We start from the raw sequence: 17,315 nt of genomic DNA on the forward strand, positions 1-17,315 counted from the left end.
CGAGGTGTGTTTCTCTCAATTCTCGGTATCCACATGCACGCTGAACACCCAATGAGCGCTGACGCTGCTGCGTTGCGCACACGTGAGAGAGTGTCATGGCAGCCTGCAGGAGGTGCGGAACAGAGATGGTCAGGTTGTTTATTCATCCAAAGTTTCCTATCTCTCTCAACGGGAATATGATGCATGTCCTCAGACTTGGATCGAAGGCGGCCCAGGGACATGTTGTCAGGGGCTGCCACCAGAGTGTCTGGAGTAGCCACTCAACTGTTAAGAAAGTAGGAGTGGATCTGGGAGAGAGGTAAATTGCGTAAAAACGAGTTCAAGGGTTGGCTTAACTTGACTAATATATTAAACACATCTGTCTTTTGGTATTGTGATGTTGAATAATAGTAGCAACGTAAAGCGCAAGTGCAAAATGGAAACATCATGTTTAATAATAAAACTATTGCACCAGGATTAACTGACAGTGACATCGACAGTCCAGGGTTCTCGTGGTTAGTTATTATTGACACGTTTATTACAGTTCATTCCATGGGGCAAGTGAGGTGGGGGGATAAAATAGACAAACAACAAAACATCATGGCAGGACTTGATACATCTGCAGTACACAATTTAAACAGTTAAGAGAATCACTAAGCTACTTATTTATTGTACCGAATCAACTGCTAAAATCTTTAGGAATCACACATTTGCCAAATCTGTCATCATGCAGATAAATGCAGTTATTTTTAATGGATAAGGTCATACTCAACATCACACGACCATCATGACAGTAAAAATAGACATAATGAAGCGTTCTTACCTTTTGTATTTAGTGATCAGCAGATGTGTCAGCCGCACCAAGAGCACAGGCACAGCGTGTAGTTTTCACTAACTACTTGCAGAATAAATGCATTTTTCTGAGTAAAAAATATCGAAATTTTCTTCCTATGCATCGGGGCGTGGGACATTTGCTAGGAAATCGGGACTGTTGCACATAACCTCATTGATAACTGCACAGAGTGTAACACCAATAAATGAACATAATACAACATGCGTACTTTAACAGCTTAATCAGCAGGAGTTAATTGTATTTAATCTTGGCCTTTTTTATTTCCCACTTTGCTCAGCAGGTGACTCGGCGGGTAAAAGTTCCACTCTTTGGCTCTGGGGCAGTTTAAAAAAATCTACTATGGATTTTAGTGTCCTGTCTTCATTTATTTTTTCTTGTATAGTATGTATGCACTTCCGATGATAAAAAAATAAAATAAAAAAATAAATAAAACAGTTTGAAATACAGCAACGGAATGACGTTGACGTAGTTTATTTTCATTGTTCAATTTGCCTTACCCCCCCCCCCCCCCCCCCCCCCATATAATTTCTAAACTTGCACAATAATATCCAGGAAACTGGCATTCTAAAACCCATATATTAATACAGTGTGGTCACAAATGTGACAGTGTTGTAATGCACTCTGGCTTTATTGTGAGTTTATAGTATTGTTGGCATGCAGTACAATGTACTGTTGTATTTAATTTACAGTTAGTCTAAAACCTTTATAACAACCAGAATTCATTGACACTGTTTTCACAGGAAACTTGAAATTTCAACTGGCAAGCTGGCTAGGTTTGCAGATGGTTCTGCTGTAGTGCAGGTAAGAAATGCATTGATTCTTCAAAAATACATCTATTTAATTTTTGTTTTTTAAAGGGGTCTAAAATGTTTTTTTTAGTAAAGTGATTGTGAGAATTGTTTTTGTTTTGTTTTTGTTTAAGGTTGGTGACACATCAGTGATGGTAACAGCAGTCAGTAAAACCAAACCAACCTCTTCACAGTTCATGCCTTTAGTAGTAAGTATCCCTCATATGTTTTGCCTGCTTTAATGGCTCAGGTGTTTTATGTTTGTTCCTGTCAGACTATTTCAGAGGCTCACGTTTCTCATTTATAGGTTGATTATCGTCAGAAAGCTGCTGCAGCTGGAAGAATTCCAACTAACTACCTGAGAAGAGAGCTGGGCACTACAGACAATGAAATACTGACAAGCAGACTGATAGGTGAGATGACATTGCATTGCAACTCTCAGAGGGTTTACATGAGCGGTCTGTTTTAAACTTTTAACATGGTTTTAAACTTTTACCACTTTTTAAAAACATTTTCAGATCGATCAATCAGACCTCTTTTTCCCGCTGGCTATTTCTATGACACACAGGTAAGCCCTAGTTAATAATTCTGCAAGTCTATTAAATGCTTGTGAACTTTTCAATTATGTAATATTGCAATGCAGTCGTATTTGAATTGCTTTCCACTATTCAAATCCTTTAATTTGAAGATGCATTTCTTTAATCTGCTTATCCGTGTAGTTGCTTCATTAATTTTGCAACCTATAACCACTTAATGAAAGTACTTGTTATAAATACTTGTTGTTTTTGTCTTACAAGGTACTATGTAATCTTTTAGCAGTTGATGGTGTCAATGATCCTGATGTACTAGCAATTAATGGAGGTAAGGCAACCTGATATTTAGAGATATAGGTTATGTTTTATACGTTCCCTTGAAAAGGAAAATACAAAAATAAAACATCAAAGTTTATGCACAAGATGGTTAATTGGTAATGTGTTCTTGTTGCTGCTGACACCATGCTAGTGCTGGCAGATGTAATGTATATGTCTTTTCCATCCTTAAAATTCCATATACTGCCTAATTTAAATTAATGATATAATCTGTGTTTTGACAGCATCGGCAGCTCTTGCTGTGTCAGACATTCCATGGAATGGTCCCATAGGTGAGTAAAGGTCATACTATATAACGCTGTAAAGGTTAAATTCTTAAATGGTAAAGAGGGGGGGTTGAAAACCACTGTGAAATAAATACCAAAGTTAAATATAAAGATGCCTAAAAATACTAAATCAAGTGTGTTTTTTAATTGAACAAGTGTGTTATAATTTACACTGGGAGTTTAACCTATTAAATGTAGGTTTACATACTCATTAATTAGCTCTGCTTTTGTCTGCGGTATAAGAATGGAATGGGCAGGCAACCTTGGCTCTTCAGGTTTCAGTCAAAGAAATTCGTCCCTGCAAATGTACCACTTTGCTGAAGTAATGTGGCTTTATCCGTCCGTTGATAATTTCCAGGTGCTGTGCGGATGGGGCTGGTTGATGGAGAGTTTTTGGTTAACCCAACTCGTAAGGAGATGTCTTCAAGCACTTTAAACTTGGTGGTTGTTGGGGGCCCTCATAGTCAAGTGGGTAAGTGCATTTACATTGCAGTTGCAGCCTTTGAATGAATCATGCAGTTCCATCCTTTTAATAATATGTATGTACTTTACACAAACACAGAGATCTTTTATAAGCATCTGTACAGTGTCAGATTCTAATTGCCGCCTTAAAACGCAGACCTCTTTGTATTTTTATTGATATAGTCATTTAATAAATACCAGGTTTATTAATGAGTTAAGGGTAGTAGCATTTTGACTTCGCATTATTTCGATTTTAAAAATAGACAGAGTAAAAACAACTTGTGACATTGCGTGATTGGTGACGGTTTCTGAATGATTCCACTAAAACTCCATAGTAGATGTGGCTTGTGTAAGCTGTGCTTTGTAAAGATTTTGTAGTTTCAGCAACTATGTTTTAAACATGAAACATATATGAAAAACCTAATTAACCAACTTGAAAATTGTTATTTTAAAAGCTTTTTCACAGATTAATTGAATGTAGTGACACTGTTAGAGTACTCATTTTGTGGGTTTTGTATTGTATTATCTTGAAGTTATGATGGAAGCAGCAGGAGAAAATGTATTGCAGCAAGACTTTTGCCATGCAGTCAAACTGGGAGTGAAACATACGCAACAGATAATCCTGGCTATCCAGCAGCTTGCAAAAGAATGCAGTGTTTCCAAGAGGACCCCACAGAAGCTATTTGCTGCTGTCGCAGAGATTGTGGAATACGCCAAACAGTGAGTTTACTGAGCAATGATATGTTTAATGTTGCCATTGACTCAAAGTGCCGATCATCTTCTAGATAGCGCAGGACAGATGATCATTTATTTCCTGCTAAGTACTGACTCTTATCAAACTACAGTATTGTTTTTTTGCCATAACATCATCAATATTGTGTAAACCATTGGCAACCAGTATGGCATTGATTCGACATGTCTGACCTTTTTTTTTTTTTTTTTTTTTTTACTGATTATTGTCTTTTAATTCCTCCAGAAAAAAGTTTAAATATATTGGCACAAATTAATCATTAGAAAAAAAACATTTATTACAAAACGTTAAAGCATGTTCTTTTATAGAATATCTGGTACTAGCTTTTTATCACTTGCTTACAGATTGGCATCTGAGAAGATTTATGCAGTGTTTACAGACTCCTCCCATGATAAAGTAAGTAACACTGATTAAAATGATTTATTATCCATTGCATTGGTTTGTTTTTTACTGATACAGCATTGTTTCCCATAGATTTCTCGAGATGAAGCCATAAAGAAAATAAGACTTGAAACAGAGGAGCTGATAAGAGGTACACTCTTGTCATGTTACAATTTTTTCTTTTGCATTTTCTTTTTAACTGTGATATCTGATACTGATTTCTATGGTAAATTGTATGTTTCATATTAAGAAACAAATGCGTAGGTAATACAGAGTTAAACATGAGAGGCTACATATGAAATGCAGCAATGGTGAAATCCGTCACATCCACTTTCATACTTCTTTCTCACTGAGCGATGCCGGTTTACATTTTTGTGACTGGGATAATTCAGTCAATATCTGGCAGAGGGTGCAAGGGACCAATAAAAAGTGTTACAGAAACCTTGTATTACAATATCATGTGATCAGGGGTTTTGTAGGCTTAGTAATTCAAGTTTAAAGTTGCAGAAACGTACCGGTACATTCGTACTACTCAAAGGGTTAAACTGCTTTATTTTGTTTTTTTACAGAAAAATTTCCAGATGCCGACCCATATGAAGTGATGGAGTCCTTTAATACCGTTTCAAAGCAGACTTTTAGGAACATCACTTTAAATGAATATAGAAGGTAAGCAGTTGAGCCGAACATCATTTTACCTGGGAAACTATGTTTGTCTTTTTTTATTAAAATGTTTTACTGGTGCATATATTACATAATAAAGTAAATGCAAATAACATGTACCACAAAATAACACCACACCGGTATGGTTGATGGTGTATCGTTAAATCAAACCTACGTAGTCTGTAGTAGTTAGTTGTACATACCGTTTAATCATTACACCACTAAGTAAAATGCAGATAACATAATGATTTGTTTGTCAACTGTCTGCCGGTTATTGATGTAAAAATATATATTTTTCAAGCCTACCGTAGGACGAACAAAAACACCTTATTTTAAAGTAATATCATTGAGGAAATCTGTGTTGAAGATTACATTTATAAAGCAAAGATTGTGCATTACAATTAACCTGGGACTGCATTAATTTTTTAGATGTGACGGTAGAGATTTGACTTCTCTAAGAAACATTTCCTGTGAAGTTGATATCTTCAAACCTCTTCATGGATCTGCATTGTTTCAAAGAGGGCAGACACAGGTCTGTACAAGATGACTAAAGACTTCCCAGGGCTCTATAATCAAAGGTTTACAGAAAAGGGCATGTTGTGTGAATAGAAACTTCCTTATCTTCATTTTCTAGTGCTATCAGAATTACATAGTATTCACTATACAGCCAACTAGTAATTTAAAAATCATAAAGAATTTAATTGTCTCACACTATATGAAGATTACACATACGCATTTATCTTTGTGTAATAGTTCCTTTGTGAAAGTTGTAAGAGCCTTGATTGATTTCACTACATTTCTTTTTATTTCATTTATTTCAAATGATAAATCTATTTTTTTTTAAACATTTAAGATGACAGTTTTAGCATCAAGCCAGATTTTTATTTGAAATGTTATACTAAAATTTTTTTTTTTTTTTTTTTTTTTTAGGTTCTTTGTACTGTAACGTTTGATTCTTTAGAATCGAACATAAAGACAGACATAATAACTACAGCTGTCAGGTAAGAAAATAAATGATACTAAAGGTCAAAATTTAATGATCTAAACGTCTGCAGATCTAAATAATGCGACCATTTACATAAACAAAATATGGTACGCCCTGGTGTGTTTTATATACTTAACCAATCACAAGTTATCTATGTAGCATAGGATGCGCTGTTGGAGATGTTTTTCATAGTCTTGATACAGCTGATTTTAAAATGGTATACATTTCTATTTTAAAAGTAGTTATTTAATTGTCTTGTGTTTTATTTATTTATTTATTTATATATATTTTTTTTTTACACAGTGGGGTTAAAGACAAAAATTTTATGCTGCATTATGAGGTGAGTTAATTTTGATTATCACTGTGTACATTTTATTGCAAAACACTAGAGCGAACACACCTCGGTAAGAAATGGAAGTGTTCTTAGCCAAAGTGTTCAAGACAGTTGATCACCGGACACAGTTTGCCAAGGCCAATCGTGATATGAATCAATAAATACAAATGTAATCAGCGGTCCAGATAAGCTGCCTACCTGCCGTTTTGTACGCGCTAAAAAAATCAGAAATACGCACTAAATTGAAATTGAATGCCTAAAAATACGCATAGCAATTTTGCTGCACAGCTTGTCTTTCTGCCTCCCCTCCCGCCTCCCCTAAAACTTCCACTGACAACTACATCTCCCAGAATAAAATGCCTTCAGTTACTAGGAAACTGTACACAAGAAAAACCAACCCGACAAGCATTACCCAATCTCTGGCTAGCCCTGTTGTCTTTACAGCCAATCACATCAAGAATAAGAAAATATTGATGCTACACAGGTTGAAGCGTAAACACCCCAGTCCAGCTACAAATCCAACTGGAACCATCGTCGGAGGCAACTTCTAAAAAAAGGAGCCTGTACTATTAAATACACTATTTTATAACTTATTAATGCATTTCCTTATTGTATTTATCTGTATGGCTTTATATTTTTGGCTTTTGACGTGTTCACTGAGTTTAAGAATTTCATGTTAAAATGTAAGTAACGTAATTTGCAGAGTCAGTGTGATACCTCGAAAGAAATGCGCTGAGCTGATAAAGAACCTTGTAGAACATACGTGTGGTACAGTAGTTCAAAGTAACAGTTAAACAGCAGTTAAAATGGAAGGGTTTTGGGGTTTTAATCAATTAACGATTAATCAGTTAATCACACCTGTGGGCTTTGATCGATTACCTTGTTTTATTGATTAATATTGTCTATCTGAGTGCGGTATCAAAAAAGTGTGCGTGAAAATGTTATGTTACTTTATTATATAAAAAAATCCAATTAATCGAATGCTAAAAACATGCAAACAAGTGAATCAAATAAATAAATACATCTTGACATTCCATACAATAAGACACATGTTCCTCTTTTCCTCCTTTTTTTGCTTTTAAAAGCAATATACACTTAATCCATCCTCAGCACCACTGATTAAAAAGAAAACCCTCTAATATGAGTTATCCCACCCGCCCCTCACGCCTAAAACGTTCAAAGTAGAAAGAGCCCGGTGTGAGCCCTCCCAACCCATAAAATACCTCAATTAGCAATTCAAAACTAAGTTCATATTTTAAATCTCACTTTTAGGGCTGCTACGATTAAATCACAAATCGATTTCATTCCTCATTATATACATCGAGATAAATACTGGATAACCAATTAAATAATGACATTTTTGTAACGTGTTTAATAACATTATTTAAGTTTATCAACGAAACCGCACCGAACTTGCTATTTACAGTTTTTCTGCCAAAGACAAGCAGTGGGCGTCCTCTTCTTTTCCTTTTAAGTGTTAAATAGCATCTGATTTGCTGGTCCTGACTACCAACAAATCAGTTTTGAAAATGCTTTGTAAGTGCGCGTCCTCTGTGTATTCGATGTAAACAAAAAGCACGCCGCCTTGGATCTAGAGCAGGACGACAAGCTTGTATTCCTGGCAAACAACATGTAAATAAATTGTGCACATTGAAGAAAACTGACTGTATATAGTTTCCGCTTCTTTGGAGTTTCAGAATGAACTGTTAAACCTGGGAATAATACTGTGTTATGTTTTTTTTAGTTTTTTTACGATGTTTTTTTTCAAAATGCTCCGTCTGCATTTTCTGATTGATCACCACATCTAGTCGATGTAAATACAATCAGTGCCGATTCAGCTGAAAAAACATTTTTATGCCGGTACTCCTACAGTACCATGCGCAAAGCTTTATTACAGTTAATTACCCCTCGCATTCAATTAGTGCTGGGACAAATATCCGAATATTCAAACACTTTTTTTTTTATTGTATTCGGATACAAAAATCGGATGTTCGTATTCACTAGAATACTGCACCAGAAGTTGAGTGACAGTTTCAAAAATGGCAAATGAAAAAGAGCTCTGTGTGATATGTGAGATTTAATATATAAAAACAACACAGAATCAAAGTTAAAAGTTTTAGACAACAAAAAGTAAACAAACTAGATTATGCTTGCGCACGCATAGTGATCTCTATGGAAGGCCATCTGTGCCAAAAAATCTAATGGGACAGAAAAAAGGCAAGCGCGTCATTCTGAAATGCCTCGCTTAAACAGTGCCCAACTTGCTGGAAATGTTGTGTAGTGATTTTTATATAGATTTTATATATTATATATTTTGTGTTGTGACTTTCTGTTATGTGGAATGTAATAAATGAGAACCAAAACGGTGAGTTTTTTCCCCTTCATTTTACATTTTGTGTTTCAAGTTAAATTTCAGTTTTCGTTTGCTTGTTCCGCTGCAAAAATGTACAAGTAAACCTGATGTTATTATTTTATGAAAATGTGTATGGCCAATGTTTACTGCGAATAAACAGCAATGGCAAGGAATGGGAGAAAAAAAAAAAAATGTGGTATCAGCTTTTATGTACTATTTATTTTGGGAATAAACAAAACAACGTTTAACTTGAACTGCTATTTGGCATCCTTTGTTTTGTAGTTAAGTCACTGGGGTAAAGTAAGTCCTACACAACGTATTCTTTACTCCTGGGGTATTTTTCTACTTTAATGTGTTACATATTGTAACGTGTTGCTGTAAAATAAAGGCACACAGACAGGGGTCACGCCCCCCTGCCCCTGCTGCTATGCTGTCTCTGCCTGTGTTCTGAGCAATGTAATGGCTTTTATTACTTTTTGAAAATTAATGCATATTTAAATTCTGAATGAATATCTGAACATGAAAATCCTGTGTTCGACCAAGCACTGCATTTCATTGTTGTGCACAAGCTTTTACTGAACAGCAATGATATTAAAATAATAAAATAATAATTTGTTTGCACTCCTGTGTTGCCGTACCAAAATAGTAAATAATAATAGATAACAAATAAAATAAAAATCTGTTTTATTGCGTTAAAGAGGGTCTTTCCTAATGTTTCAGTTTCCTCCATATGCAACGAATGAGATTGGCAAGATGAGTGGCATGAACAGAAGGGAGCTGGGGCATGGTATGTATGAACAAGGTGGAGCTGGTAAACACAATAAATAAATGAAACATTCCCGTGCATAAACTATATACTGGTTTGATGAGTGTTTTTATGTTATGAATTCAGGTGCCCTGGCAGAAAAATCGCTAAAGCCTGTTATCCCCAAAGATTTTCCGTTCACAATACGGGTCACATCGGAAGTATTAGAATCTAATGGTAAGTATGTAAGCATGTTCTCTGAATAGAACAAAACTTGTAATTGCAAGTCTTAAACCCTTAATGGGATTCTGTAACCTGTGATTGATATATGAGCATATGCATGCCAGGATCACATTTTATTCTTGTTTCTTATTGTATTATTAGGCTCATCTTCTATGGCTTCTGCATGTGGAGGGAGCCTGGCTTTAATGGATGCAGGTAAATATAAAGTTCCAGATTGACTTTTGACGATTTATATTAAAATGAAAGCATTTTACCAAATTAGGTAATCTCGATTTTAAAATGCATTACCGTTTAGTGGCTCTTTGTCAGTAAAATGTTGTTGTGTATTTTTTTTTTATATTTTAGGTGTACCAATTTCATCAGCTGTTGCTGGAGTTGCGATTGGCCTAATATCAAAGCCAAATCCAGAAAATCCATCAGAAATTCAAGATTACAAATTACTCACAGATATTCTGGTATGCCTATGCAGTTCGTTTTCAGTTGGTTTTTTGAGCATGTTTTCTCATTTAACTGAAAAACACTTTTAAAGAACATTGCAAACATCACTGCCATATTGTGACAGAAGCTTGGAAAATCGTTAGTTCGGGTGTGTGGTTGGTTGGGCTAAAGAAGGCCTCCAAGAACCCTCTTCTACTAAAATTGACTAGGGTTGTTTTTGAGGATGTAAAACTGCCAAGCAACACCTGGTGAAGTAGTTATCAGGTACCATTGGTGGGTATATATTTCTTTCAAAGTACAGTAGTCTCCTGCTAAGAGAACAACCCTCGGGAAGCAAGCAAAGTGTTCTTATAGCCAAAGTGTTCTCTAAGACAGAGTTAGCCACCAGACACACTATGAATTAAATAAATAAATAAACACATATGTATTACTTGTCATGACGCACGTGCATCAACATATGAAATGAACTGAATAAGTAAAAGCAAAACAATAGGCAAGTGTATGTTAATAAACTATAATAATAAAGGAACTAACGTTAATAAAACTAAAGCAAAACAACACGGTCAAAAAGCTTAAATCGCTATGTACTGTGAAATTAGCTGGCGGGTGTGTTTCGGTCTATCACAATGGCAGAGGCAAAAATAATGGCCATTAATTAGGGTTAACGTAACTTTAATAAACTGTCAAACTAAATTAACACAGCACCCCTACACATGTTACAAAATGCAGTAGCAATGTGCAATACATGCACATTATTTAACAGAATGATAACACAACTCACCAACGGGAAACACCAAATTGCTCAGCGGTTTGTGTCTGATTCAGGTTTTTTTCAAGAGCTCGAACAATTTCCAACTTTGTGTAGCAAGAGAAACAGCGGTGCGTTTTGCCGTTTGTTTACATGCCATTTTGTAGCGATGAGGTGCACTCATGGAAATCAGAATACAAAATAATTAAATGATTTGACGACAGTTCTGGAAAGATTTATAAACCAATCCGTGTCTCTCAAGACACTCTCACGATGACAAGTTGTTTTTTTACAAAACAATTCTGTATCCATTGTGAACGAATCAGTATCAGTGCCAAGAAGGTGTTCTGATAAGCAAAATTCCTGTTCCTTCAGCCGGAGCATTTATGGGAAAAAATCAGTTTCGCCACAACGGTGTTCCTTTAGGCGAAGTGTTCTCTTATTTATATACGCGGAGACTACTGTACATACAATAATACGTTTACCTTAGCACCTAAGTACATATAGCAAAAAATATATAATTCCAGAAAACCATGTAAAGTTTGTAATTCTCACATTTTCTTATATGAAAGAGGCACTTATAATGATAAACTTTATTTGATGTTAATGGTATTTTTTTCATTGTACTGTGTTTATAAAACATACAATTCGCAAACATATCTTGTACTCTTTTTCATGCTGTTTTTTTCCACTGAAGGAACGCATTTGGCACATGAGCTGCTTCAGGGAGTTTGCAGCCTTGTAAGAGGTTGTTTTTTGTTTTTTTGTTTTTTAAGACAATGACTTCCTGAGTGTGTTTTTAAAAAAGGAAGTTGACTGGATAAATAATAATAATATGGAAGTTTATTCCAGTTAACGCCAAAGTGCGTGAATGAGTTGCAGCCCGTTTTAGTTGTGCTCTTAGAAAGTGAGATGCAGTGCTGTGGAGGTAGCCAGGGAGAATCTTAATGTATTCTTGTCAAATTTAACACCCCAAATTCATAGGAACAGCAAGCTGTGTGCCAATGATTAGTTCTTTTTTTTAATGTAGAGATAAAATAAAAAAATGAAGTTACATTCTTTACTGACAGGGAATAGAAGATTACAATGGAGACATGGACTTCAAAATGGCAGGCACAAACAAAGGCATAACTGCTTTGCAGGTGATTTTTTTTCTTTATATTAATAACATACTAGGACAATGCTTGATCGATATAATTAAGTATTGACTGCTGGTTCAATGAGCCAGTGTTAATATTATTTAAACATTGGTGCAATTTTTTTTTTTAAATATGTATCTTTGCATATGTCAATTATTGTAGTTATCCTTACTGCCTTAAAGATTAGCCTGACGAGAGAAACAATGCTGTTAAACTTTTGTGCTTTTTTTTGTGTAGGCAGATGTTAAGATTCCAGGATTACCACTGAAAATTGTAATGGAAGCTATTCAGCAAGCCACAGGTATATGAATCTCCAAAAATATGTTTTTAACACCTATAAATACTTTTACAACATGAAAATTGCCCTATTAATTTCCTTGTCTCCTAGCAGGTGTTATAGGTGTCTTTACATCATCAGTGGCTAAAGATCTGTAACACCTGTTAATTGGTTCAATTAAGTAACTGAGAGGATTGGTTGAAATGAAAACCAGCAGCCACAGTAGCTCTCCAGGACCAGGGTTGGAGACCCCTGCCTGTAGGCAGTGCACTGTACTGACACATTTCGACCTTACTGTAGGCAATGAAAATTGTAAGGGTTCATAATAATAATCTATAACTATTCAGACACTAGCCAAGAACCATTATATCTCTGCTTCTGTCATTTGTAAACCAAAATGATGTGTAATTTACATTGTTCTCAGTATCTGGGCTTTTCAAGTTGTATTTTGTACTTTCAGTTGCCAAGAAAGAAATATTGGGTATAATGAATAAAGCTATAGCAAAACCAAGACTGAACAGAAAGGAAAACGGACCAGTCGTGGGTAAGGCTGAAAGCTCTTGTTTCATAATAAAGAAGATAATAGTCAGTATTGTTTAAAAGTTAAACTTACAGGTATTCATACATTTTTTTAGAAACTGTTCGTGTTCCGATATCAAAAAGAGCAAGGTTTGTTGGGCCCGGAGGTTATAACCTAAGAAAACTGCAGGCTGAAACAGGTAAAGGATTTTTGTGTGATATATTTTTATTATTATTATTATTTTATTTGTTGCAGGTGGTTTGTTCAAAATTACCAATAAAATAAAATAAAAATGTTTTTGTCTAACAGGCTGAGTTCTAGAAAGCAGGTTATGCTTAATTCGACATTACAATAAAAAGCAGTAATTCCTGTTTCAGATTAATAAATCATTGCTGTTGGTTAATAGGTGTGACCATCAGTCAAGTGGATGAAGAGACATTTTCTATATTCGCACCGACACCCAGCGCCATGTACGAAGCACAAGAGTTCATCAGTGAAATCTGCAAAGACGACGTAATCAGATATCATGGGTTTAGTGTAGTATTATTTTATTTATTTATTTATTTTTTTTATAGAAGTTTGACGATAACAAACTTTCTTTTCTAAACTTTTACAGCAAGAACAGCAGCTAGAATTTGGGGCTGTATACACAGCCACTATAACTGAGATAAGGTAAGCATTTATCTTTAATATGTACAGTACCGGCACAAATTATGGCAAAAACAAATGGTTTACAGCAAGACTAGGAGTGGGGATTGTATTGCCAATTTTTCCTCATTCAGACCCTTTACTTACTAAATACATTGGTATGTCATAGAATAAAGCAAAGAAGCTGTGAAAAGAGATGAATTATTGCTTATTCTACAAAGATATTCTAAAATGGCCTGGACACATTTGTTGGTACCCCTTAGAAAAGATAATAAATAATTGGATTATAGTGATATTTCAAACTAAAGTATCATTAGTATCACACATGTCTCCAATCTTGTAATCAGTCATTCAGCCAATTTAAATGGAGAAAAGTAGTCACTGTGCTGTTTGGTATCGTTGTGTGCACCACACTGAACATGGACCAGAGAAAGCAAAGGAGAGAGTTGTCTGAGGAGATCAGAAAGAAAATAATAGACAAACATGGTAAAGGTAAAGGCTACAAGACCATTTCCAAGCAGCTTGATGTTCCTGTGACAACAGTTGCAAATATTATTAAGAAGTTTAAGGTCCATGGAACTGTAGCCAACCTCCCTGGGCGCGGCCGCAAGAGGAAAATCGACCCCAGATTGAAGAGAAGGATAGTGCGAATGGTAGAAAAAGAACCAAGGATAACTGCCAAAGAGATACAAGCTGAACTCCAAGGTGAAGGTACGTCAGTTTCTGATCGCACCATCCGTCGCTTTTTGAGCGAAAGTGGGCTCCATGGAAGAAGACCCAGGAGGACTCCACTTTTGAAAGAAAAACATAAAAAAGCCAGACTGGAATTTGCTAAAATGCATATTGACAAGCCACAATCCTTCTGGGAGAATGTCCTTTGGACAGATGAGTCAAAACTGGAGCTTTTTGGCAAGTCACATCAGCTCTATGTTCACTGACGAAAAAATGAAGCTTTCAAAGAAAAGAACACCATACCTACAGTGAAATATGGAGGAGGCTCGGTTATGTTTTGGGGCTGCTTTGCTGCGCCTGGCACAGGGTGCCTTGAATCTGTGCAGGGCACAATGAAATCTCAAGACTATCAAGGCATTCTGGAGCGAAACGTACTGCCCAGTGTCAGAAAGCTCTGTCTCAGTCGCAGGTCATGGGTCCTCCAACAGGATAATGACCCAAAACACACAGCTAAAAGCACCCAAGAATGGATAAGAACAAAACATTGGACTATTCTGAAGTGGCCTTCTATGAGTCCTGATCTGAATCCTATCGAACATCTATGGAAAGAGCTGAAACTTGTAGTCTGGAGAAGGCACCCATCAAACCTGAGACAGCTGGAGCAGTTTGCTCAGGAAGAGTGGGCCAAACTACCTGTTAACAGGTGCAGAAGTCTCATTGAGAGCTACAGAAAACGTTTGATTGCAGTGATTGCCTCTAAAGGTTGTGCAACAAAATATTAGGTTAGGGGTCCCATCATTTTTGTCCATGCCATTTTCATTTGTTTTATTATTTACAATATTATGTTGAATAAAAAATCAAAAGCAAAGTCTGATTTCTATTAAATATGGAATAAACAATGGTGGATGCCAATTACTTTTGTCAGTTTCAAGTTATTTCAGAGAAAATTGTGCATTCTTCGTTTTTTGTGGAGGGGTACCAACAAATTTGAGCACGTCTGTATATATATATATATTTTAAACATATGTCAAATTATAAAAGTATCTTTATAGCAAATAACCTTTTGATTTAAATATACATTTAAACAAATCATTTTTGTAGTGGGCAGAAGAGTAGGGGGGTAATAATTGATCATAATTAAAACATCTTTCTACATTTCTTTCTCATTTTGGTGTCTTGCAAGTCACTCCGTGAAACCTTTAGTAACACAAAATGCCAACGAGAGTTTATTGATTTGATTAAACTATCGCAGGGAAGTATTAATCACTCCATTTTTTTTTTTTGCTCCCCCATTATTTGGCACCGTAAGCAGCCTCCTATGTCATCTACCCTAACGCCAGACCCGGGAGTACCATTCTACTTGTGAGATGTACTTCCATCCTTATTAGATTCCCGAAGTGCACGCTAAGCCATCTATCCCAGTAGTTAATTCTTGATGTATACCATTGTGTATATGTATAGCTTACGGTTTCAATTATCCCATATTACAGAGACATTGGAGCAATGGTCAAACTTTATCCAAACATGAGTGCCGTGCTGCTTCACAATTCTCAGCTGGACCATAAGAGGGTGAGCATAATTCATTTCAATCTATATACTCTTGAACTACCTATATTTAAAACAATACATTTGAATCAAGATCGAATGAGGAATAAATACATGATTTAATTCAAGAATTGCCAAGCAAAAAAGTGCTTTTACTACTAATTACAAAAACAAGTGGTAAAACTCACTTAAAATGTGTAGGAATCTGACCCTAAATGTCTCTCTTGCATTTTAGATTAAACACCCCAGTGCTATTGGACTAGAGGTTGGACAACAAATACAGGTTTATATTTAAGTATTATGTTTGTGATTAAAAGGTAATATTATAAATAACATTGTGAATGACAGTGTTTGATACACAGTATCTTAATGCTTAATGTTATTGGAAGTCACAGAAATCCATTTAGAGCCAAGGGACACACCAGGTGGTTGGAGAGTTTTGGAATGCAGTCTGCTTGTGAATGTCAACTCTTTAACACAGTGTATTGATAGAACATGTAGATGTATTGAGGTTATAGTGATCTACTTTTTCAGGTTACTGATAGCTCTAGTTTGTATTAAAAGGTGTGGTAATGGGTGTATGTCATTGTTTTATCTGTATGACGTGTGGTGTTTGTGTTTTTCATGTATTTGTTTCTTTTTAGAAAAATAGATTTTTCATTAATTTTCATTAATTTTACAAACCAATGATTCCTAAGATTAAAGCATCATTTTTTCCCGGCAGGTCAAATACTTTGGTCGGGATCCCACAGACGGGAGGATGCGACTGTCTCGTAAAGTACTTCAATCTCCGACAGCAACCGTTGTGAAAACCCTGAGTGACAAATTTAGCATTGCAGTAGGAACAAGCAATTCACAAGCTTCAAATGCTTCTTAACTCTAGCACCTACAACAGTCATGGACACTGAAGATGTGTTTACAAAAACGTGTGTGTATATATGTGTGTGTATTTTTTATATATTATATACACATACATACATACATACATAATAATGTATGTAATTATACTTATTTAGACTTTGTTTTGATTTGGAAGTATGTAAATGTTTTATAAAACCACATGTAATCCGTATTTTTATGCATTAGAATGTATTGTAACTAAACACGTTGCTTAATAAATGGGTGTTTGTTATACATTTGCCACAGAACAGAACAAATACACACATTTTATTTGTGTGTTTTCTTTTCAGCAATCAACTATTTTCTATTTATTTGTCTAAAATAAAATATTTTAAAATATATATGTTAGCCTTAACTGTTGAATGCTGTTTATTATTATTATTATTATTATTATTATTATTATTATTATTATTATAATAAAGATTTGTTTTATTCTTTGGTCAATGAAGTTTAAACCTCAGGTGTGAGAGGGATCATCCCTTTATTTTCCTATATGGTAATTTCTTTTGCAACATTTCTCACCTTCTGTTCTCTGTTTTTTTCTATTCATAAAATGTCAAGTGATACAATGTCGACAAGCATTACTCAACTCTGCCCTGAAGAGATACTAGCCTTTGAGACTAAGAAATTAATTTCACTTTTGATGTGAAAATTCAGGTCATTAACATCCTGCTGCAACAGCTGCCCTCCCCTTCGATTAATGTACAGCATGGCTTGTCAAATTTTAGTTGACTTCAAACCAGTGTTATTTACACAATA

The 17,315-nt window shown here is 35.3% G+C and overlaps 1 protein-coding gene across 1 annotated transcript; it reads left to right on the plus strand.

Moving 5' to 3' along the window:
* On the plus strand, positions 1-17,000 carry LOC117410444 (polyribonucleotide nucleotidyltransferase 1, mitochondrial-like). Its single transcript, XM_034016994.3, has 28 exons — positions 1-298; positions 1,573-1,633; positions 1,755-1,829; positions 1,928-2,033; positions 2,139-2,188; positions 2,418-2,481; positions 2,714-2,761; positions 3,114-3,227; positions 3,751-3,937; positions 4,313-4,364; positions 4,443-4,500; positions 4,919-5,015; positions 5,439-5,541; positions 5,940-6,010; positions 6,298-6,334; positions 9,402-9,468; positions 9,574-9,663; positions 9,811-9,864; positions 10,015-10,124; positions 11,926-11,997; positions 12,232-12,295; positions 12,732-12,815; positions 12,907-12,990; positions 13,198-13,304; positions 13,408-13,463; positions 15,602-15,680; positions 15,892-15,939; positions 16,381-17,000. Exons 1-28 carry the CDS (start codon positions 96-98, stop codon positions 16,531-16,533), a joined length of 2,394 nt encoding a protein of 797 aa, XP_033872885.2. The 5' UTR covers positions 1-95; the 3' UTR covers positions 16,534-17,000.
* The last annotated feature ends 315 nt before the right edge of the window (positions 17,001-17,315 follow it).

Source organism: Acipenser ruthenus, chromosome 6 (assembly GCF_902713425.1).
Source record: "Acipenser ruthenus chromosome 6, fAciRut3.2 maternal haplotype, whole genome shotgun sequence".
Lineage (NCBI taxonomy): Eukaryota > Metazoa > Chordata > Actinopteri > Acipenseriformes > Acipenseridae > Acipenser > Acipenser ruthenus.